Source organism: Haliotis rufescens, unplaced genomic scaffold (genome assembly GCF_023055435.1).
Source record: "Haliotis rufescens isolate VD_foot unplaced genomic scaffold, xgHalRufe1.0.p SCAF_14, whole genome shotgun sequence".
Lineage (NCBI taxonomy): Eukaryota > Metazoa > Mollusca > Gastropoda > Lepetellida > Haliotidae > Haliotis > Haliotis rufescens.
This window is the reverse complement of record NW_025963824.1, coordinates 37,217,316-37,234,438: the sequence shown is the minus strand read 5'-3', so window position 1 is coordinate 37,234,438 and position 17,123 is coordinate 37,217,316. Positions and strand designations below refer to the sequence as shown.

Here is a 17,123-nt window from a genome sequence, read left to right as displayed (position 1 = left end):
CCCTGTCCCTCCAACACAGTAGACTGAGCATCTGTATCACGCCCCTGTCCCTCCAACACAGTAGACTGAGCATCTGTATCACGGCCCTGTCCCTCCAACACAGTAGACTGAGCATCTGTATCACGCCCCTGTCCCTCCAACACAGTAGACTGAGCATCTGTATCACGGCCCTGTCCCTCCAACACAGTACACTGAGCATCTGTATCACGCCCCTGTCCCTCCAACACAGTAGACTGAGCATCTGTATCACGCCCCTGTCCCTCCAACACAGTAGACTGAGCATCTGTATCCCGCCCCTGTCCCTCCAACACAGTAGACTGAGCATCTGTATCACGCCCCTGTCCCTCCAACACATAGACTGAGCATCTGTATCACGGCCCTGTCCCTCCAACACAGTACACTGAGCATCTGTATCACGCACCTGTCCCTCCAACACAGCAGACTGAGCATCTGTATCCCGCCCCTGTCCCTCCAACACAGTAGAGTGAGCTTCTGTATCACGCCCCTGTCCCTTCAACACAGTAGACTGAGCATCTGTATCACGCCCCTGTCCCTCCAACACAGTATACTGAGCATCTGTATCACGCCCCTGTCCCTCCAACACAGTAGACTGAGCTTCTGTATCATGCCCCTGTCCCTCCAACACAGTAGACTGAGTATCTGTATCACGCCCCTGTCCCTCCAACACAGTACACTGAGCATCTGTATCACGCCCCTGTCCCTCCAACACAGTAGACGGAGCATCTGTATCACGCCCCTGTCCCTCCAACACAGTAGACTGAGCATCTGTATCACGCCCCTGTCCCTCCAACACAGTAGACTGAGCATCTGTATCACGGGCCTGTCCCTCCAACACAGTAGAATGAGCATCTGTATCACGCCCCTGTCCCTCCAACACAGTAGACTGAGCATCTGTATCACGCCCCTGTCCCTCCAACACAGTAGACTGAGCATCTGTATCACGCCCCTGTCCCTCCAACACAGTAGACTGAGCATCTGTATCACGCCCCTGTCCCTCCAACACAGTAGACTGAGCATCTGTATCCCGTCCCTGACCCTCCAACACAGTAGACTGAGCATCTGTATCACGCCCCTGTCCCTCCAACACAGTAGACTGAGCATCTGTATCACGCCCCTGTCCCTCCAACACAGTAGACTGAGCATCTGTATCACGCCCCTGTCCCTCCAACACAGTAGACTGAGCATCTGTATCCCGCCCCTGTCCCTCCAACACAGTAGACTGAGCATCTGTATCACGCCCCTGTCCCTCCAACACAGTACACTGAGCATCTGTATCACGCCCCTGTCTTTCCAACACAGTAGACTGAGCATCTGTATCACGCCCCTGTCCCTCCAACACAGTACACTGAGCATCTGTATCACGCCCCTGTCTTTCCAACACAGTAGACTGAGCATCTGTATCACGCCCCTGTCTTTCCAACACAGTGGACTGAGCATCTGTATCACGCCCCTGTCCCTCCAACACAGTACACTGAGCATCTGTATCACGCCCCTGTCTTTCCAACACAGTACACTGAGCATCTGTATCACGCCCCTGTCCCTCCAAAACAGTACACTGAGCATCTGTATCACGCCCCTGTCCCTCCAACACAGTACACTGAGCATCTGTATCACGCCCCTGTCCCTCCAACACAGTAGACTGAGCATCTGTATCACGCCCCTGTCCCTCCAACACAGTAGACGGAGCATCTGTATCACGCCCCTGTCCCTCCAACACAGTACACTGAGCATCTGTATCACGCCCCTGTCTTTCCAACACAGTAGACTGAGCATCTGTATCACGCCCCTGTCCCTCCAACACAGTACACTGAGCATCTGTATCACGCCCCTGTCCCTCCAACACAGTACACTGAGCATCTGTATCACGCCCCTGTCTTTCCAACACAGTAGACTGAGCATCTGTATCCCGCCCCTGTCCCTTCAACACAGTAGACTGAGCATCTGTATCACGCCCCTGTCTCTCCAACACAGTACACTAAGCATCTGTATCACGCCCCTGTCCCTCCAACACAGTAGACTGAGCATCTGTATCACGCCCCTGTCTTTCCAACACAGTAGACTGAGCATCTGTATCACGGCCCTGTCTCTCCAACACAGTACACTAAGCATCTGTATCACGCCCCTGTCCCTCCAACACAGTACACTGAGCATCTGTATCACGCCCCTGTCTTTCCAACACAGTAGACTGAGCATCTGTATCACGGCCCTGTCTCTCCAACACAGTACACTAAGCATCTGTATCACGCCCCTGTCCCTCCAACACAGTACACTGAGCATCTGTATCACGCCCCTGTCCCTCCAACACAGTAGACTGAGCATCTGTATCACGGCCCTGTCCCTGCAACACAGTAGACTGAGCACCTGTATCCCGCCCCTGTCCCTCCAACACAGTACACTGAGCATCTGTATCACGCCCCTGTCCCTCCAACACAGTAGACTGAGCATCTGTATCACGGCCCTTTCCCTCCAACACAGTACACTGAGCATCTGTATCCCGCCCCTGTCCCTCCAACACAGCAGACTGAGCATCTGTATCACGCCCCTGTCCCTCCAACACAGTAGACTGAGCATCTGTATCACGCCCCTGTCCCTCCAACACAGTAGACTGAGCATCTGTATCACGCCCCTGTCCCTCCAACACAGTACACTGAGCATCTGTATCACGCCCCTGTCCCTCCAACACAGTAGACTGAGCATCTGTATCACGGCCCTGTCCCTGCAACACAGTAGACTGAGCACCTGTATCCCGCCCCTGTCCCTCCAACACAGTACACTGAGCATCTGTATCACGCCCCTGTCCCTCCAACACAGTAGACTGAGCATCTGTATCACGGCCCTGTCCCTCCAACACAGTACACTGAGCATCTGTATCACGCCCCTGTCCCTCCAACACAGCAGACTGAGCATCTGTATCACGCCCCTGTCCCTCCAACACAGTAGACTGAGCATCTGTATCACGCCCCTGTCCCTCCAACACAGTAGACTGAGCATCTGTATCACGCCCCTGTCCCTCCAACACAGTAGACTGAGCATCTGTATCACGCCCCTGTCCCTCCAACACAGTAGACTGAGCATCTGTATCACGCCCCTGTCCCTCCAACACAGTAGACTGAGCATCTGTATCCCGTCCCTGACCCTCCAACACAGTAGACTGAGCATCTGTATCACGCCCCTGTCCCTCCAACACAGTAGACTGAGCATCTGTATCACGCCCCTGTCCCTCCAACACAGTAGACTGAGCATCTGTATCACGCCCCTGTCCCTCCAACACAGTAGACTGAGCATCTGTATCCCGCCCCTGTCCCTCCAACACAGTAGACTGAGCATCTGTATCACGCCCCTGTCCCTCCAACACAGTACACTGAGCATCTGTATCACGCCCCTGTCTTTCCAACACAGTAGACTGAGCATCTGTATCACGCCCCTGTCCCTCCAACACAGTACACTGAGCATCTGTATCACGCCCCTGTCTTTCCAACACAGTAGACTGAGCATCTGTATCACGCCCCTGTCTTTCCAACACAGTGGACTGAGCATCTGTATCACGCCCCTGTCCCTCCAACACAGTACACTGAGCATCTGTATCACGCCCCTGTCTTTCCAACACAGTACACTGAGCATCTGTATCACGCCCCTGTCCCTCCAAAACAGTACACTGAGCATCTGTATCACGCCCCTGTCCCTCCAACACAGTACACTGAGCATCTGTATCACGCCCCTGTCCCTCCAACACAGTAGACTGAGCATCTGTATCACGCCCCTGTCCCTCCAACACAGTAGACGGAGCATCTGTATCACGCCCCTGTCCCTCCAACACAGTACACTGAGCATCTGTATCACGCCCCTGTCTTTCCAACACAGTAGACTGAGCATCTGTATCACGCCCCTGTCCCTCCAACACAGTACACTGAGCATCTGTATCACGCCCCTGTCCCTCCAACACAGTACACTGAGCATCTGTATCACGCCCCTGTCTTTCCAACACAGTAGACTGAGCATCTGTATCCCGCCCCTGTCCCTTCAACACAGTAGACTGAGCATCTGTATCACGCCCCTGTCTCTCCAACACAGTACACTAAGCATCTGTATCACGCCCCTGTCCCTCCAACACAGTAGACTGAGCATCTGTATCACGCCCCTGTCTTTCCAACACAGTAGACTGAGCATCTGTATCACGGCCCTGTCTCTCCAACACAGTACACTAAGCATCTGTATCACGCCCCTGTCCCTCCAACACAGTACACTGAGCATCTGTATCACGCCCCTGTCTTTCCAACACAGTAGACTGAGCATCTGTATCACGGCCCTGTCTCTCCAACACAGTACACTAAGCATCTGTATCACGCCCCTGTCCCTCCAACACAGTACACTGAGCATCTGTATCACGCCCCTGTCCCTCCAACACAGTAGACTGAGCATCTGTATCACGGCCCTGTCCCTGCAACACAGTAGACTGAGCACCTGTATCCCGCCCCTGTCCCTCCAACACAGTACACTGAGCATCTGTATCACGCCCCTGTCCCTCCAACACAGTAGACTGAGCATCTGTATCACGGCCCTTTCCCTCCAACACAGTACACTGAGCATCTGTATCCCGCCCCTGTCCCTCCAACACAGCAGACTGAGCATCTGTATCACGCCCCTGTCCCTCCAACACAGTAGACTGAGCATCTGTATCACGCCCCTGTCCCTCCAACACAGTAGACTGAGCATCTGTATCACGCCCCTGTCCCTCCAACACAGTACACTGAGCATCTGTATCACGCCCCTGTCCCTCCAACACAGTAGACTGAGCATCTGTATCACGGCCCTGTCCCTGCAACACAGTAGACTGAGCACCTGTATCCCGCCCCTGTCCCTCCAACACAGTACACTGAGCATCTGTATCACGCCCCTGTCCCTCCAACACAGTAGACTGAGCATCTGTATCACGGCCCTGTCCCTCCAACACAGTACACTGAGCATCTGTATCACGCCCCTGTCCCTCCAACACAGCAGACTGAGCATCTGTATCACGCCCCTGTCCCTCCAACACAGTAGACTGAGCATCTGTATCACGCCCCTGTCCCTCCAACACAGTAGACTGAGCATCTGTATCACGCCCCTGTCCCTCCAACACAGTAGACTGAGCATCTGTATCACGCCCCTGTCCCTCCAACACAGTAGACTGAGCTTCTGTATCACGCCCCTGTCCCTTCAACACAGTAGACTGAGCATCTGTATCACGCCCCTGTCCCTCCAACACAGTAGACTGAGCATCTGTATCACGCCCCTGTCCCTCCAACACAGTAGACTGAACTTCTGTATCATGCCCCTGTCCCTCCAACACAGTAGACTGAGCATCTGTATCCCGCCCCTGTCCCTCCAACACAGTAGACTGAGCATCTGTATCACGCCCCTGTCCCTCCAACACAGTAGACTGAGCATCTGTATCACGCCCCTGTCCCTCCAACACAGTAGACTGAGCATCTGTATCCCGCCCCTGTCCCTCCAACACAGTAGACTGAGCATCTGTATCACGCCCCTGTCCCTCCAACACAGTAGACTGAGCATCTGTATCACGCCCCTGTCCCTCCAACACAGTAGACTGAGCATCTGTATCACGCCCCTGTCCCTCCAACACAGTAGACTGAGCATCTGTATCACGCCCCTGTCCCTCCAACACAGTCGACTGAGCATCTGTATCACGCCCCTGTCCCTCCAACACAGTAGACTGAGCATCTGTATCACGCCCCTGTCCCTCCAACACAGTAGACTGAGCATCTGTATCACGGGCCTGTCCCTCCAACACAGTCGACTGAGCATCTGTATCACGCCCCTGTCCCTCCAACACAGTACACTGAGCATCTGTATCATGCCCCTGTCCCTCCAACACAGTACACTGAGCATCTGTATCACGCCCCTGTCTCTCCAACACAGTAGACTGAGCATCTGTATCCCGCCCCTGTCCCTCCAACACAGTAGACTGAGCATCTGTATCACGGCCCTGTCCCTCCAACACAGTAGACTGAGCATCTGTATCACGCCCCTGTCCCTCCAACACAGTAGACTGAGCATCTGTATCCCGCCCCTGTCCCTCCAACACAGTAGACTGAGCATCTGTATCACGGGCCTGTCCCTCCAACACAGTAGACTGAGCATCTGTATCACGCCCTTGTCTCTCCAACACAGTAGACTGAGCATCTGTATCACGCCCCTGTCCCTCCATCACAACATGAAACCAAAGCCTGACAACATCCTGTTTTTATCAATTGCCACTCTACATCAAAAGTGGTGTGTATAAACCTTGATATAAAACTCTCGGTGAATGTGAAAAATATTAATCGCTTTCTTGCAAACGATCTATTCGTAAATTGTTATATTTGTATTGTTATGGCTATGGAACAACTAATTATAAATACGTTTCATGTTCGTGTGAGCCTCTCCACATAATTTTTACGATGCTTTTCTATGCTTTGCGGTTTACGTGGAGCGTTAACACCTCCTCAGTCACTGACAGTGGCAGGTGATGCCAGTGTTTCTGGACATGCTCAACTAAATGCATCTTCCCGGTCCAATGGAGTTAACTGACTGTTAAAGTCCAGTTTCCACACTTGCCGAACTAGGCAGCGCTCATGGAGTTATATTTGGGCTGGACTAACGAGTCTCTGCGTAGTCCAATCAAAATCGCGTAACGAAATCGACATCCGGTCCGTAAACAACATAGATTTAAAAATGCTGATTTGGTCGATTGTAGGATTTGCAAATGATTTATACCGTCAACCGGGCGTCATATTTTTCCAAATGTTTTCATGGTTTTAATCAAATGCTCACGTGATTTGATGCACGTCGCGAAGTAAGACCCGTTTTTTTACACTATATATCTTGATCATCAAACAGATCGCCTTGACTGAGCGTCGCCATTTTTTTTGAAGCAAATACAAGTGATTTTAGAGGTGGAATTTGATTTGACAAAAGGAGGGCATATAAGGGACATAACTCGTTGTAGCAACTGGTGGCGCTACAGTCGAGCCCAGAAATTCCAGCCAAGTTCGGCAAGGTTAGAAACTGGACTTTAAGAGTCAGTTAACTATCTTGCCTCGGGAAGATGAACTAAATGAGCTCGGTTAAAAAAAGTATTTAGCTTCTAAAAAAAAATGACACTCTCCTCCCAAGTATCCAATGACAGTCCCTTACCTCAAATGGGTCGTCGATCTGCAGGAAGTTCTTGAAGTGGAAGAAGTTGTAGATGTTCACATAATCCAGAGTGGGCGTCACCCTTTCGTCCTCCCCCACGACTGTGGCCCTGACGGGGGCGTTAGGCCAGTTCAGAGCGGTGTCCCAGGCGTTAGGGTCTGAGACACAAGACCAGATCTTCTCATGGAGAACAATTCAGGAAATAATTCACCTCACAGATGTCTGGCGAATTTCATGTTGATTTAACTAACTAAACAGCATTTCTAACAATGGAAAAATCATGTGTGAGTGTGGGTGTATATCATACGCGTAAAATAATCTGGCAATGAGGGTAATTGTCCAATTTTATCGTACATAATATCATATTTGTCGAACTTACAATACATACGTACACACACACCAGAATTTGGTGTCGCGGGCCATTGGGTAGCCAGCTGGACAGCCTCACGGACGACCAGGGATAAAATCCACACACGAGTACAAGGCGTAAACCTTGAGGTAAATGAGCAGTGGCATAACTACGTATTGCTTAAGCGTAGCCCGGTAGAGTGCACACTGATGGTCGAGTTGTTACAAACGACACATCGACTACAGACGACGTGGTTATAACGTGGACGTCGACTGGTTAACTCCAGCATCCATTAACGCTGGTTAATAGTTCTGGAGATTGTAGCTGAAACAACATTCACCGTCCCTCCTACCTGCGAAATACCACATGACGTCCATGTTGTTGTTGTTGTCGCCGTCGATGTTGATGTTGGTCACCGACCACGACCTGACCGCGATGCCCCTGATGACGTCCCTGCCCACGTAAGTGTAGTTGCGGCCCTTGTCGTACAGGAAGGTGCCAGCCAGGGAGAATATCCTCCCTTTGCCCTGAGCGTCCCCCGTGTAGCCGACGAGATCCGACAAGTTCCCCGCACCCAGCCCTGATACCTTGCAGGTTCCTTCGGAGATGAAATGTGCATATTTCTAATGCGCCACATGCACTAAGAAGGGGTACAGTATTACCCCGGGGAATAGATGAGCGTGCACTCGATGTGCATTCTCAGCTCTCTGGGGAGTATACAACACTAGCTGCATGTGAGGCGCTAGAGAAAAACATATTACCACCTCAACCTACCGGGTACCCATTCACTGCTGGGAGATCATGACGAGAGGCATGCATATTTCGAACAAAGGAGAAACCAATCAAGTTGATTTGCTGTGATATAACCGGAATACTGTTCAACGGGGCGATAAACAAAATCCACTCCCACCCCACCAACCACCTACCCACCACCCCCGAAAGAAATATATGTATATATATATAATCTGGTTCTTTGTTTCACGACATCCGACGTACTTACTCTTCTGCATGTTGATTGTGCGGACTTCCTTGTTGCTGAGATTTATGATGGTCTGCGTGACAGCGCCCTCTGCCTTGTGACGTTGGGACAGCTGATTGGCTGTGTTGTTGAAAGCCTCGGCTGTTTCCGTGGACATGTGTATTTCCGGCATGATCTTCTGAATGATGACGTCATACACGAAGGGGAAGCTGGGCAAGGGGACGTAATCTGTAAATCAATTGTGTCTTTATTAGATTTGTTTGTTTGTTGTTTAATGCCGCTCTCAGCAACATGTCAGCTATATGACGGCGGGCCGTATATAATCGAGTCTTGATCAGACATTCCAATGTTTGACATCATGAGCATCGATCTTCGCAATTGGCATACGATTACATGCATCAACCAAATCAGCGAGTCTGACCACCCGATCCGGATAGTCTTCTCGTACGACAAGCATGGATTGCTGGGCATCTATATTCTTATTAAGTTTCTACACAACAAAAATAAACACATGGACATTGCAAATAGTATTTAAATTACGGATATTCAAAGGAAGATTATTTCATGTTTAAGAGGCTCACGCCATTGGCCCATTCTCATGTATGAGAGTATATGTGTGCCCATGTGTCCCCTGCTGTGATATTGCTGGAACATTACAAAGCGACTCAAGAAGCTCACTCTTTTGATGTATTGAAGTACAGTATGTCGACTGTTTAAACGTTTTTTAAATTATGCGTGAAATAATTTCCGAGTGAGACGTCATATGCCCCGTTCAATTCTCAAACAAAAACTATTGGGCTCCCCACAGCGAAGCCGAAATCGCAAGCGCTGCGCAGATTAAACAGGCTTCAATCTTGTTTATTTAGATTGAGAGCTTTTAGAGTAGGTTCGTCCCTTTTTCTTACGACTGAGTTACAAAAATACTATTTCACAGCTCGATTTGCTTAGAAGTCAGTGTTTATCAAAACCTAGATTACAATATCTATATATAGCTACGCGATGCATATTTTCGTCACTGGAGTAGAAACGGAATAAGGCGCGCACCCTTATCCCTTATGTCTTCTAGGCTGGCTGGTCTGTTTGTTTGTTGTTTAACGCCGCACTCAGCAATATTCCAGCTATATGGCGGCGGTCTGTAAATAATCGAGTCTGGACCAGACACTCCAATGACTGACATCATGAGCATCGATCCACGCAATTGGGACAAGATGACTTGCATCCACCAAGTCAGCGAGCCTTACCACCCGATCCCGTTAGTCGCATCTTACGACAAGCATAGTCGCCTTTTTCGGCAAGCATGGGTTGCTGAAGACCTGTACTACCCCAGACCTTCACGTGTCGTCTTCTTGGCGTACGTGTTGTCAACTTAAAATGAAACTATCACTGACTTGAGGCCGTTGCTGGTATCGTCATAACAGTGGACGCAGTTGTTGGTGCCGTCATGTGCGATGGAGTGGACGCAGCTGGTGGTCCATTCACAGAGATTTCTTTGAAGGAATTCGGGACTGGGGTGATGAGGAAGGGCTGAGAACACAAATGAACAGTTTCAGCTAGAGAATGTTTATCTAAATCTGCAGCCAGTAATAGTTAAGCTGCAAGCACGTGGCAGCAATCAGCAGCAAAAGAATATGAAAGGACGGGTACAGGGTAAGTATTTGTGGCTTTAATTTTACATTTGTACATTTGTTCTGAATTTTGTCCTTAACCTGGACCCCTAAGTACATTTAGGCCTGACTTTCCCCAAGATGGTCAATAACTCCTCCCCCAAGTAAACTGACTGTTGGATTCTGATCAATTGTTTGGATTAATTTTATATTTAAGCGGTCTTCATTTAAGTTGTAAAGGGAAGTAACTTTTATGTTGTTGTTGGTATCGCTATGTGCAAGAGACTGTGCTGTGAGCGGAGGACCGTGGAGGTTATAAAACGGTAATTATGCAATTAAATACAAAACTTCAGTAACTGAGAAGTAAGACATTATTAAAGTGGCCGTTTATTTTCATATTTGCGTCTAAATATTAGTATATTCATAGACGTTTCTGCATTATTTTGCAGTCAATCAAGCCGACAGCGCTACCTTAGTATTTCGTGGCAACGGCACCCTTCATCTAGAACAAGAAACTGTTAGAATATGAAACTAAGAATTAGAATAAATGATGAAGTTGAAGAATGATTTGACGTCCTCAATTCTTGAAACCCACAAAATTGACGTTTTAGCCATGTGGTTATCTACAGTTCGACCTCGCCACACCAGTCATTAGTAGACAACGTGCGTCTCGCTCGAGCAGCCGAAGATACAGTCTGACCAAACTAAGTTGTTGTTTTGTCTTTGGACTTCTCAGATTTAGCACAAACAGATTTAGAATGGCATTTGAGTGCTCATACTATGGAAACTGAGGCAGAAAAACGGAAAATAACAATGACATCGAAAGGATTGATGTATTCACTAGACATTAAGAAGAAATTAATTCGTTCTCTGTGCAAAAAGTTGTTTGTAGTTGGAAACACTGTTGACAGAATCTTGAAATCAGATGAACCGGTTGCATATGAAGAGGTTCGCAAGACTTATGTGAACTGGTTAACCATTTTTGAGGATATTCTGACAGAAAGAGCTAATTATTCTGCACTTGTGCTGTCACGTGTGGATGTTCCACAGGAATATTTCGATGACTTGTCTATGCTTGACTCTGAAATAGATGGTTTTCAGAATTTTAGGGTAAATATTTCTGGATGGATGCAGAATAAAGAATTTGAACGAAGACAGCAATCAAATATGGATGACTATGCATCAGAATTGTCAAAGAGTAGTATCAGATCTCGCAGATCATCATCTTCTATTTCACACGTGTCTTCTGTACGCCTGAAAGAAGAGCAGAAGAAGGCTGAGTTATTAGTCAAAGCTGCTGCATTAAAAAAGAAGCATGAGTTAGAGGTGGAAAAAGTGAGGTTGAAAATGGAGGAAGAAGAGCTGGACATAAAGACGGAGATGGCAATTTCTGATGCAAGATGGAAGGTACTAGATGAGTACGATTTTGAAAATGAACATAGCAGCAGACAAAGTACTGGTTTTGGTAAACAAAACACTCGACAACCGATGGATTTTAGTGACAGGGATCCTTTGGTTAGTGACATTCACAGTGTTGCAGTTCCAAGGTTTACACGTGACAGGGAAAAGGAAAATGAGTCACTTCCTGAAATGAAATATTATACACCAGCAGAAACACCTGTAAATTTTCCAACTCAGCAGATGACACAAGATCCCTTGGGCATGAGCACTACATCTGATAGTGCAATTGCTACAGTAATTCGGCAGTTGAGGAAACCAGTTACAGATCTCATGGTGTTCAGTGGTAATCCGTTGGAGTATCGAAAGTTTATGCGACAATTCAAGACCAAGATACTTGTGAACACTGATGATTTTGATGAACGTCTAAACTATTTGGAACAGTTCACATCTGGAGAAGTTCGCAACATAGTGAGTAGCTATGGTTATTTAGATGCGGAACAAGGATATCCTGCCGCAATCAAAGAGCTTCAGCAGAGATATGGAAACGAAGATGTGATAGTGAATGCTTTTATTCAAAAGGCATTAGAATGGCCCTACATCAGAGCAGACAATTCAAAAGCACTGGATGAGTACGCCGTATTCTTGTCTGAATGTGAAAACGCTGTTAAAAGCAACATTCTTGACAATACAGAAAACATCCGGAGATTGATTACGAAGCTACCCTATCATTACCAAGAAGGATTCAGAAATAGGATCCAAAGCATCCGTGCTTCAGGAAAAAGTGTAAAATTTTCAGATCTGGTACAGTTTGTTCGAAAGGAATCATGGAAAGCGAATGACCCAATGTTTGGCAAAGATGCATTGCAGAACAAGGACAAACATGGAAACACTAACAGGGCTACTTTGAAAACAAGGAACCAACTTTCACGAACAAAATTGACTTTGGCAACAGAAGTGAATACCCCTCAAAGTTCACAGGTTCCAAGATCACCAGCATCACCTCAACCTCAGACAAGTAAGAAACAAACAGGTCAGCCACCGCCTGCAGATAGAAAGTGTTTATGTTGTGAATCAAACCAGCATTTTGTGAGTGAATGTGAAAAATTCACTGCTCTGTCGTACGACGAAATAGTGAACTTTATCAGAAGTAAAAGACTTTGTTTTCGATGCCTCAGAAAAGGACATCTTAGCAAGGATTGCAGAAGTAATATCACATGTACAAAATGCCAGCGTCGACATAATGCACTGCTTCATCGTGAAGAAGCTCAAGTGATTCAACATGATACGATACAGACAAGTTCTTGCCTGAGTTCTGATATGGGGGTCGGACTAGAAACAGATGGCACGTGCACTATGGTGATTATGCCTGTGAAGGTTCTGATGAAAGGTGGCTTAAGAGCCATAGAGACTTATGCTTTTTTAGACCCAGGCAGCAGTGCGTCTTTCTGTACTGAATCATTGATGAGACAGTTAGGAGCAAGTGGCAAGCCAATGAAGCTGAACATTGACAGTATGGGCAAACCTAGAACTATCAACACCTATGCTGTATCCGGAATGCAAGTTTGCAATCTCGCCATGGAAAACCATGTTGCACTTCCCAAGATGTTTACTGTTGAGAAGTTGCCAGTGTCAAAGATTCATATTCCAACTTCAGATGACATAAAAGATTGGACTCATCTCAGAGACGTAGAGATACCAATCATAGAAGCTGAAATAGGTATCATGATAGGCAACAATATCGCAGATGCCTACACACCTATAGAGGTACGTACTGGACCCGATCATGCTCCACATGCAACTAGAACCCGACTTGGTTGGGCGTTGTGGAATGTGACAAGACCTGCGAGTGCAACCAGATGTTTGGAATCCATAAGATGCACAGTGAACAGAACAGATGTTGCAGTTCATGAATGCGAGGAGTTCAAACAGCTAGATAGGATGGTGCGACACTCATTCAACATAGATTTCCCCGAGAGGATCATCGATGATGAGAAGCAGCACTCTCAGGAAGATAAAGTATTCCTAAAGGGAGTCGATGAATCCATTAAACTCTGTGATGGACATTATGAAATATCTCTTCCTTTTAGGGAACAGAAAGTTAGTTTCCCGAACAACTACTCCTTAGCATTCAAGCGTTTGATGGGATTGAAAAGGCAGATGGAACAGGATAACAAATTTCGTTTGGAATATACCGACTTCATGAATAAAATGTTGGAGAAGGGCTATGCTGAACACATTCCAGATGATGAACCAGAACCAGATGATGGACTTGTGTGGTACATCCCCCACCATGGGGTGTACCACCCAAAGAAGATGAAGTTGCGGGTTGTGTTTAACTGTGCAGCCACTTACAATGGTACTTCACTCAATCAACAGTTACTATCCGGACCTGATCTGACAAATAACCTCATAGGTGTTTTGGTGAGATTTCGACAAGAGAATGTAGCTGCCAAGGGAGACATAGAGAGTATGTTTTACCAAGTTTGGGTAACAAAGGCTCATTGGAACTATCAGCGGTTTCTCTGGTGGCAAGACGGGGACTACGGAAATCCACCATTGAAGTACAGGATGAAAGTCCACATGTTTGGTACTACATCGTCACCTAGTTGTGCAAATGCAGCCCTCTTGAAGACCGCTAATGACAATGAAGAAAAGTATGAACCAGAGATTGCAGAAATTGTAAGGAACAATTTCTATGTGGACGATTGCTTGTTTTCTGAGCAAGATGTAACCAAGACTGTTAGTTGTGTGACCCAGGTAAGTTCTCTGTGTCAGCAGGGTGGATTTAGACTTACTAAATGGGTAAGCAACAGTGCAGAAGTTCTCGACAAAATTCTGCCTGAAGACCGAGCTGAAGGAGTGAAAGATCTCAATCTAGATCAACTAGAAACTGGATCAGAGGAAAGAGCCCTTGGAGTTGTTTGGACAGTGCACACTGACTCCTTAGGCTTCAAAGTTAATGTGAAATATGCCGATTGTACAAGAAGACATGTCTTATCAGTCGTCAGTTCAATCTATGACCCATTAGGCATGGTTTCACCTTTTGTACTCAAGGCAAAGATTCTACTGCAAGACATGTGCCGTCAAGGACTTGGATGGGATGAAGAGGTGTCAGGTACTAAGCTCACTGTGTGGCAGCAGTGGATTGCTGATCTTCCCCTCTTAGAAAAGGTTTCCATACCAAGATGCTACAAACCTTCAGACTTTGGAACGGTAAGGGCATGTCAACTGCACATCTTCTCAGATGCTAGTAACGAAGGGTATGGTCTCACAGCTTACCTCCGGTTGAAGAATGAGATGGGCAAAGTTCATTGCTCACTGGTAATGGCCAAGGCAAGAGTAACGCCCATAAAGAAAGTAACTACACCAAGGCTTGAATTGACAGCAGCTTGTGTAGCAGTTCGGTTAAGTCGCATTCTCCAGAAGGAACTTCAGTACAAACTCACTGATATCTATTACTGGACAGACAGCATGTCTGTTATCAGGTATGTCAACAATGAAACATCACGTTTCAAGACTTTTGTGGCTAACAGAATCACTATTATCCGAGATGGTTCGGATCCCCGGCAATGGAAACACATTCCAACTGCACTGAATCCAGCTGATGCTGCTTCAAGAGGCATGAGGATGGCCACATTCTTAAAGATGGATCAGTGGTTCAAGGGACCAACCTTTCTTTGGGAATCCGAAGAGGAATGGCCCTCTGTAATCAAGGCTTGTGACAATTTTCCAGAAGATGACCCTGAAATGAAGCCTGTAGTGGCTGCTACGGTGACAGATGAATCTGTGGACATTATGAACAGACTGCTGAACTACAGTTCATCCTGGCTGAAACTGAAAAAGATTGTAGGTTGGTTCCTCCTTTTCATGGATTATCTGAAAAGGAAATTGAAAGAGAAACAAGAATCAGCAAAACTAACTCAAGAGTGTGCTGAACACTTAACTAAGAGTAAGAAAACCAAAGTGACAGTACAAGATGAGAAATCTAGAGGTCACCTGACAGTCAAAATCATGGAGAAAGCTGAGGTCACCATATTATGTTACATCCAACAGCAGTATTTCCATGACATCATCAGTGCTCTTAAAAACCCAAGCAAAGAATCAAGACTGAACAAGTCAATTCGTAAATTGGATCCGTTCCTCGAGGATGGACTGCTTCGAGTTGGTGGACGGTTGAGTCAGGCTTCATTACCTTATGAAGTAAAGCACCCCATTATATTGCCCAAAAAGTGCTTTGTGTCTCAACTGATAGTACAAGATTCTCATGAATCCATGGGGCACATGGGCAAAGCTGCTATGATGACGTACCTGCGCCAACGATATTGGATACAAGGAGTGGGACATCTTATTAAAAAGATTACTTCTACATGTGTTATTTGTAGAAGGTGCAGTGCTCAGAGAAAAGAACAGAAAATGGCAGACTTACCTGTAGATAGGCTGACAGCGGGCGAACCACCCTTCTCACGTGTAGGCGTTGACTTCTTTGGTCCCTTTGTGGTGAAAAGGGGTCGTTCAAATGTGAAGCGCTATGGGGTAGTCTTCACTTGTTTGGCTTTGAGAGCAGTGCATCTTGAGCTGGCCGCTTCCCTCGATACAAGCTCTTGTGTCAATGCTTTCAGACGATTCTTTGCAAGAAGAGGACATCCCAAGAAAGTTTGGACTGATAATGGAACGAATCTAGTAGGCTGTGAGAGGGAAATGAGAGAAGACATACACTTATGGAATATCGAACAACTGCATCAGACTTTCCTCCAGAGGAACATTTCGTGGGAGTTCAATCCTCCATCCGCCTCTCATCACGGTGGGGTATGGGAGCGCATGATACGTACCATAAGGAGGATCTTGTACTCTCTTCTGCACAGTCAAGTCATACATTTAGATGACGATGGTCTACAGACTCTCTTCTGCGAGGTCGAGGTTATCGTTAACAGTCGCCCGATTACCACTGTGACAAATGATGTCAAGGACCTGAAACCATTGACACCCAATGATCTACTAATGCTTCGAAGTGGTGGAGCACTACCTCCAGGACTATTTAGAGCAGACGACTGTTACGCCAAAAGACAATGGAGGCGGATACAGTATCTGTCTGATTCATTCTGGAAGCGATGGTCAAAGGAATATCTCACCATGTTACAGGAAAGAGTAAAATGGACTCGTGTCAGAAAGAACATCAGTGTAAATGATATTGTCTTGGTCATGGACAATTTGCCTCGAAATTCATGGAGCCTTGGGCGAGTAGTCGAAGTGTATGCCGACAAAAAAGGATTTGTTCGCATTGTGAGGATCAAAACACCCACATCAACTGTGCTGCGTCCCATAAGCAAACTCTGTGTACTTCTGGAAGTGAACAGTGACTCAGTTAACAGCTAGAATGTGGCATATGAAAGATGCCTTTGATAATGACATTAAAGACACATGCAAATGTATTCCAAGAATCTTACTTATGTGCAAAAGATCAGTTATGTTAAACAGTATAATTGTTTCATTCGTACTCCACAATTAGGGGGTCGGAATGTTGGATTCTGATCAATTGTTTGGATTAATTTTATATTTAAGCGGTCTTCATTTAAGTTGTAAAGGGAAGTAACTT

At 46.9% G+C, this 17,123-nt stretch overlaps 1 protein-coding gene across 2 annotated transcripts in view; it reads right to left on the bottom strand.

Moving 5' to 3' along the window:
- Positions 1-17,123, bottom strand: part of LOC124113178 — an 86,220-nt gene that overhangs the window by 30,359 nt on the left and 38,738 nt on the right. For both annotated transcript variants that reach the window (XM_048395392.1, XM_048395393.1), the window contains exons 14-17: positions 9,914-10,049; positions 8,547-8,753; positions 7,899-8,144; positions 7,198-7,355 (exon numbers count right to left, since the gene is read on the bottom strand). In XM_048395392.1, coding sequence (XP_048251349.1) covers positions 7,198-7,355; positions 7,899-8,144; positions 8,547-8,753; positions 9,914-10,049 — 747 coding nt within the window. The remainder of the gene's footprint in view (positions 1-7,197; positions 7,356-7,898; positions 8,145-8,546; positions 8,754-9,913; positions 10,050-17,123) is intronic.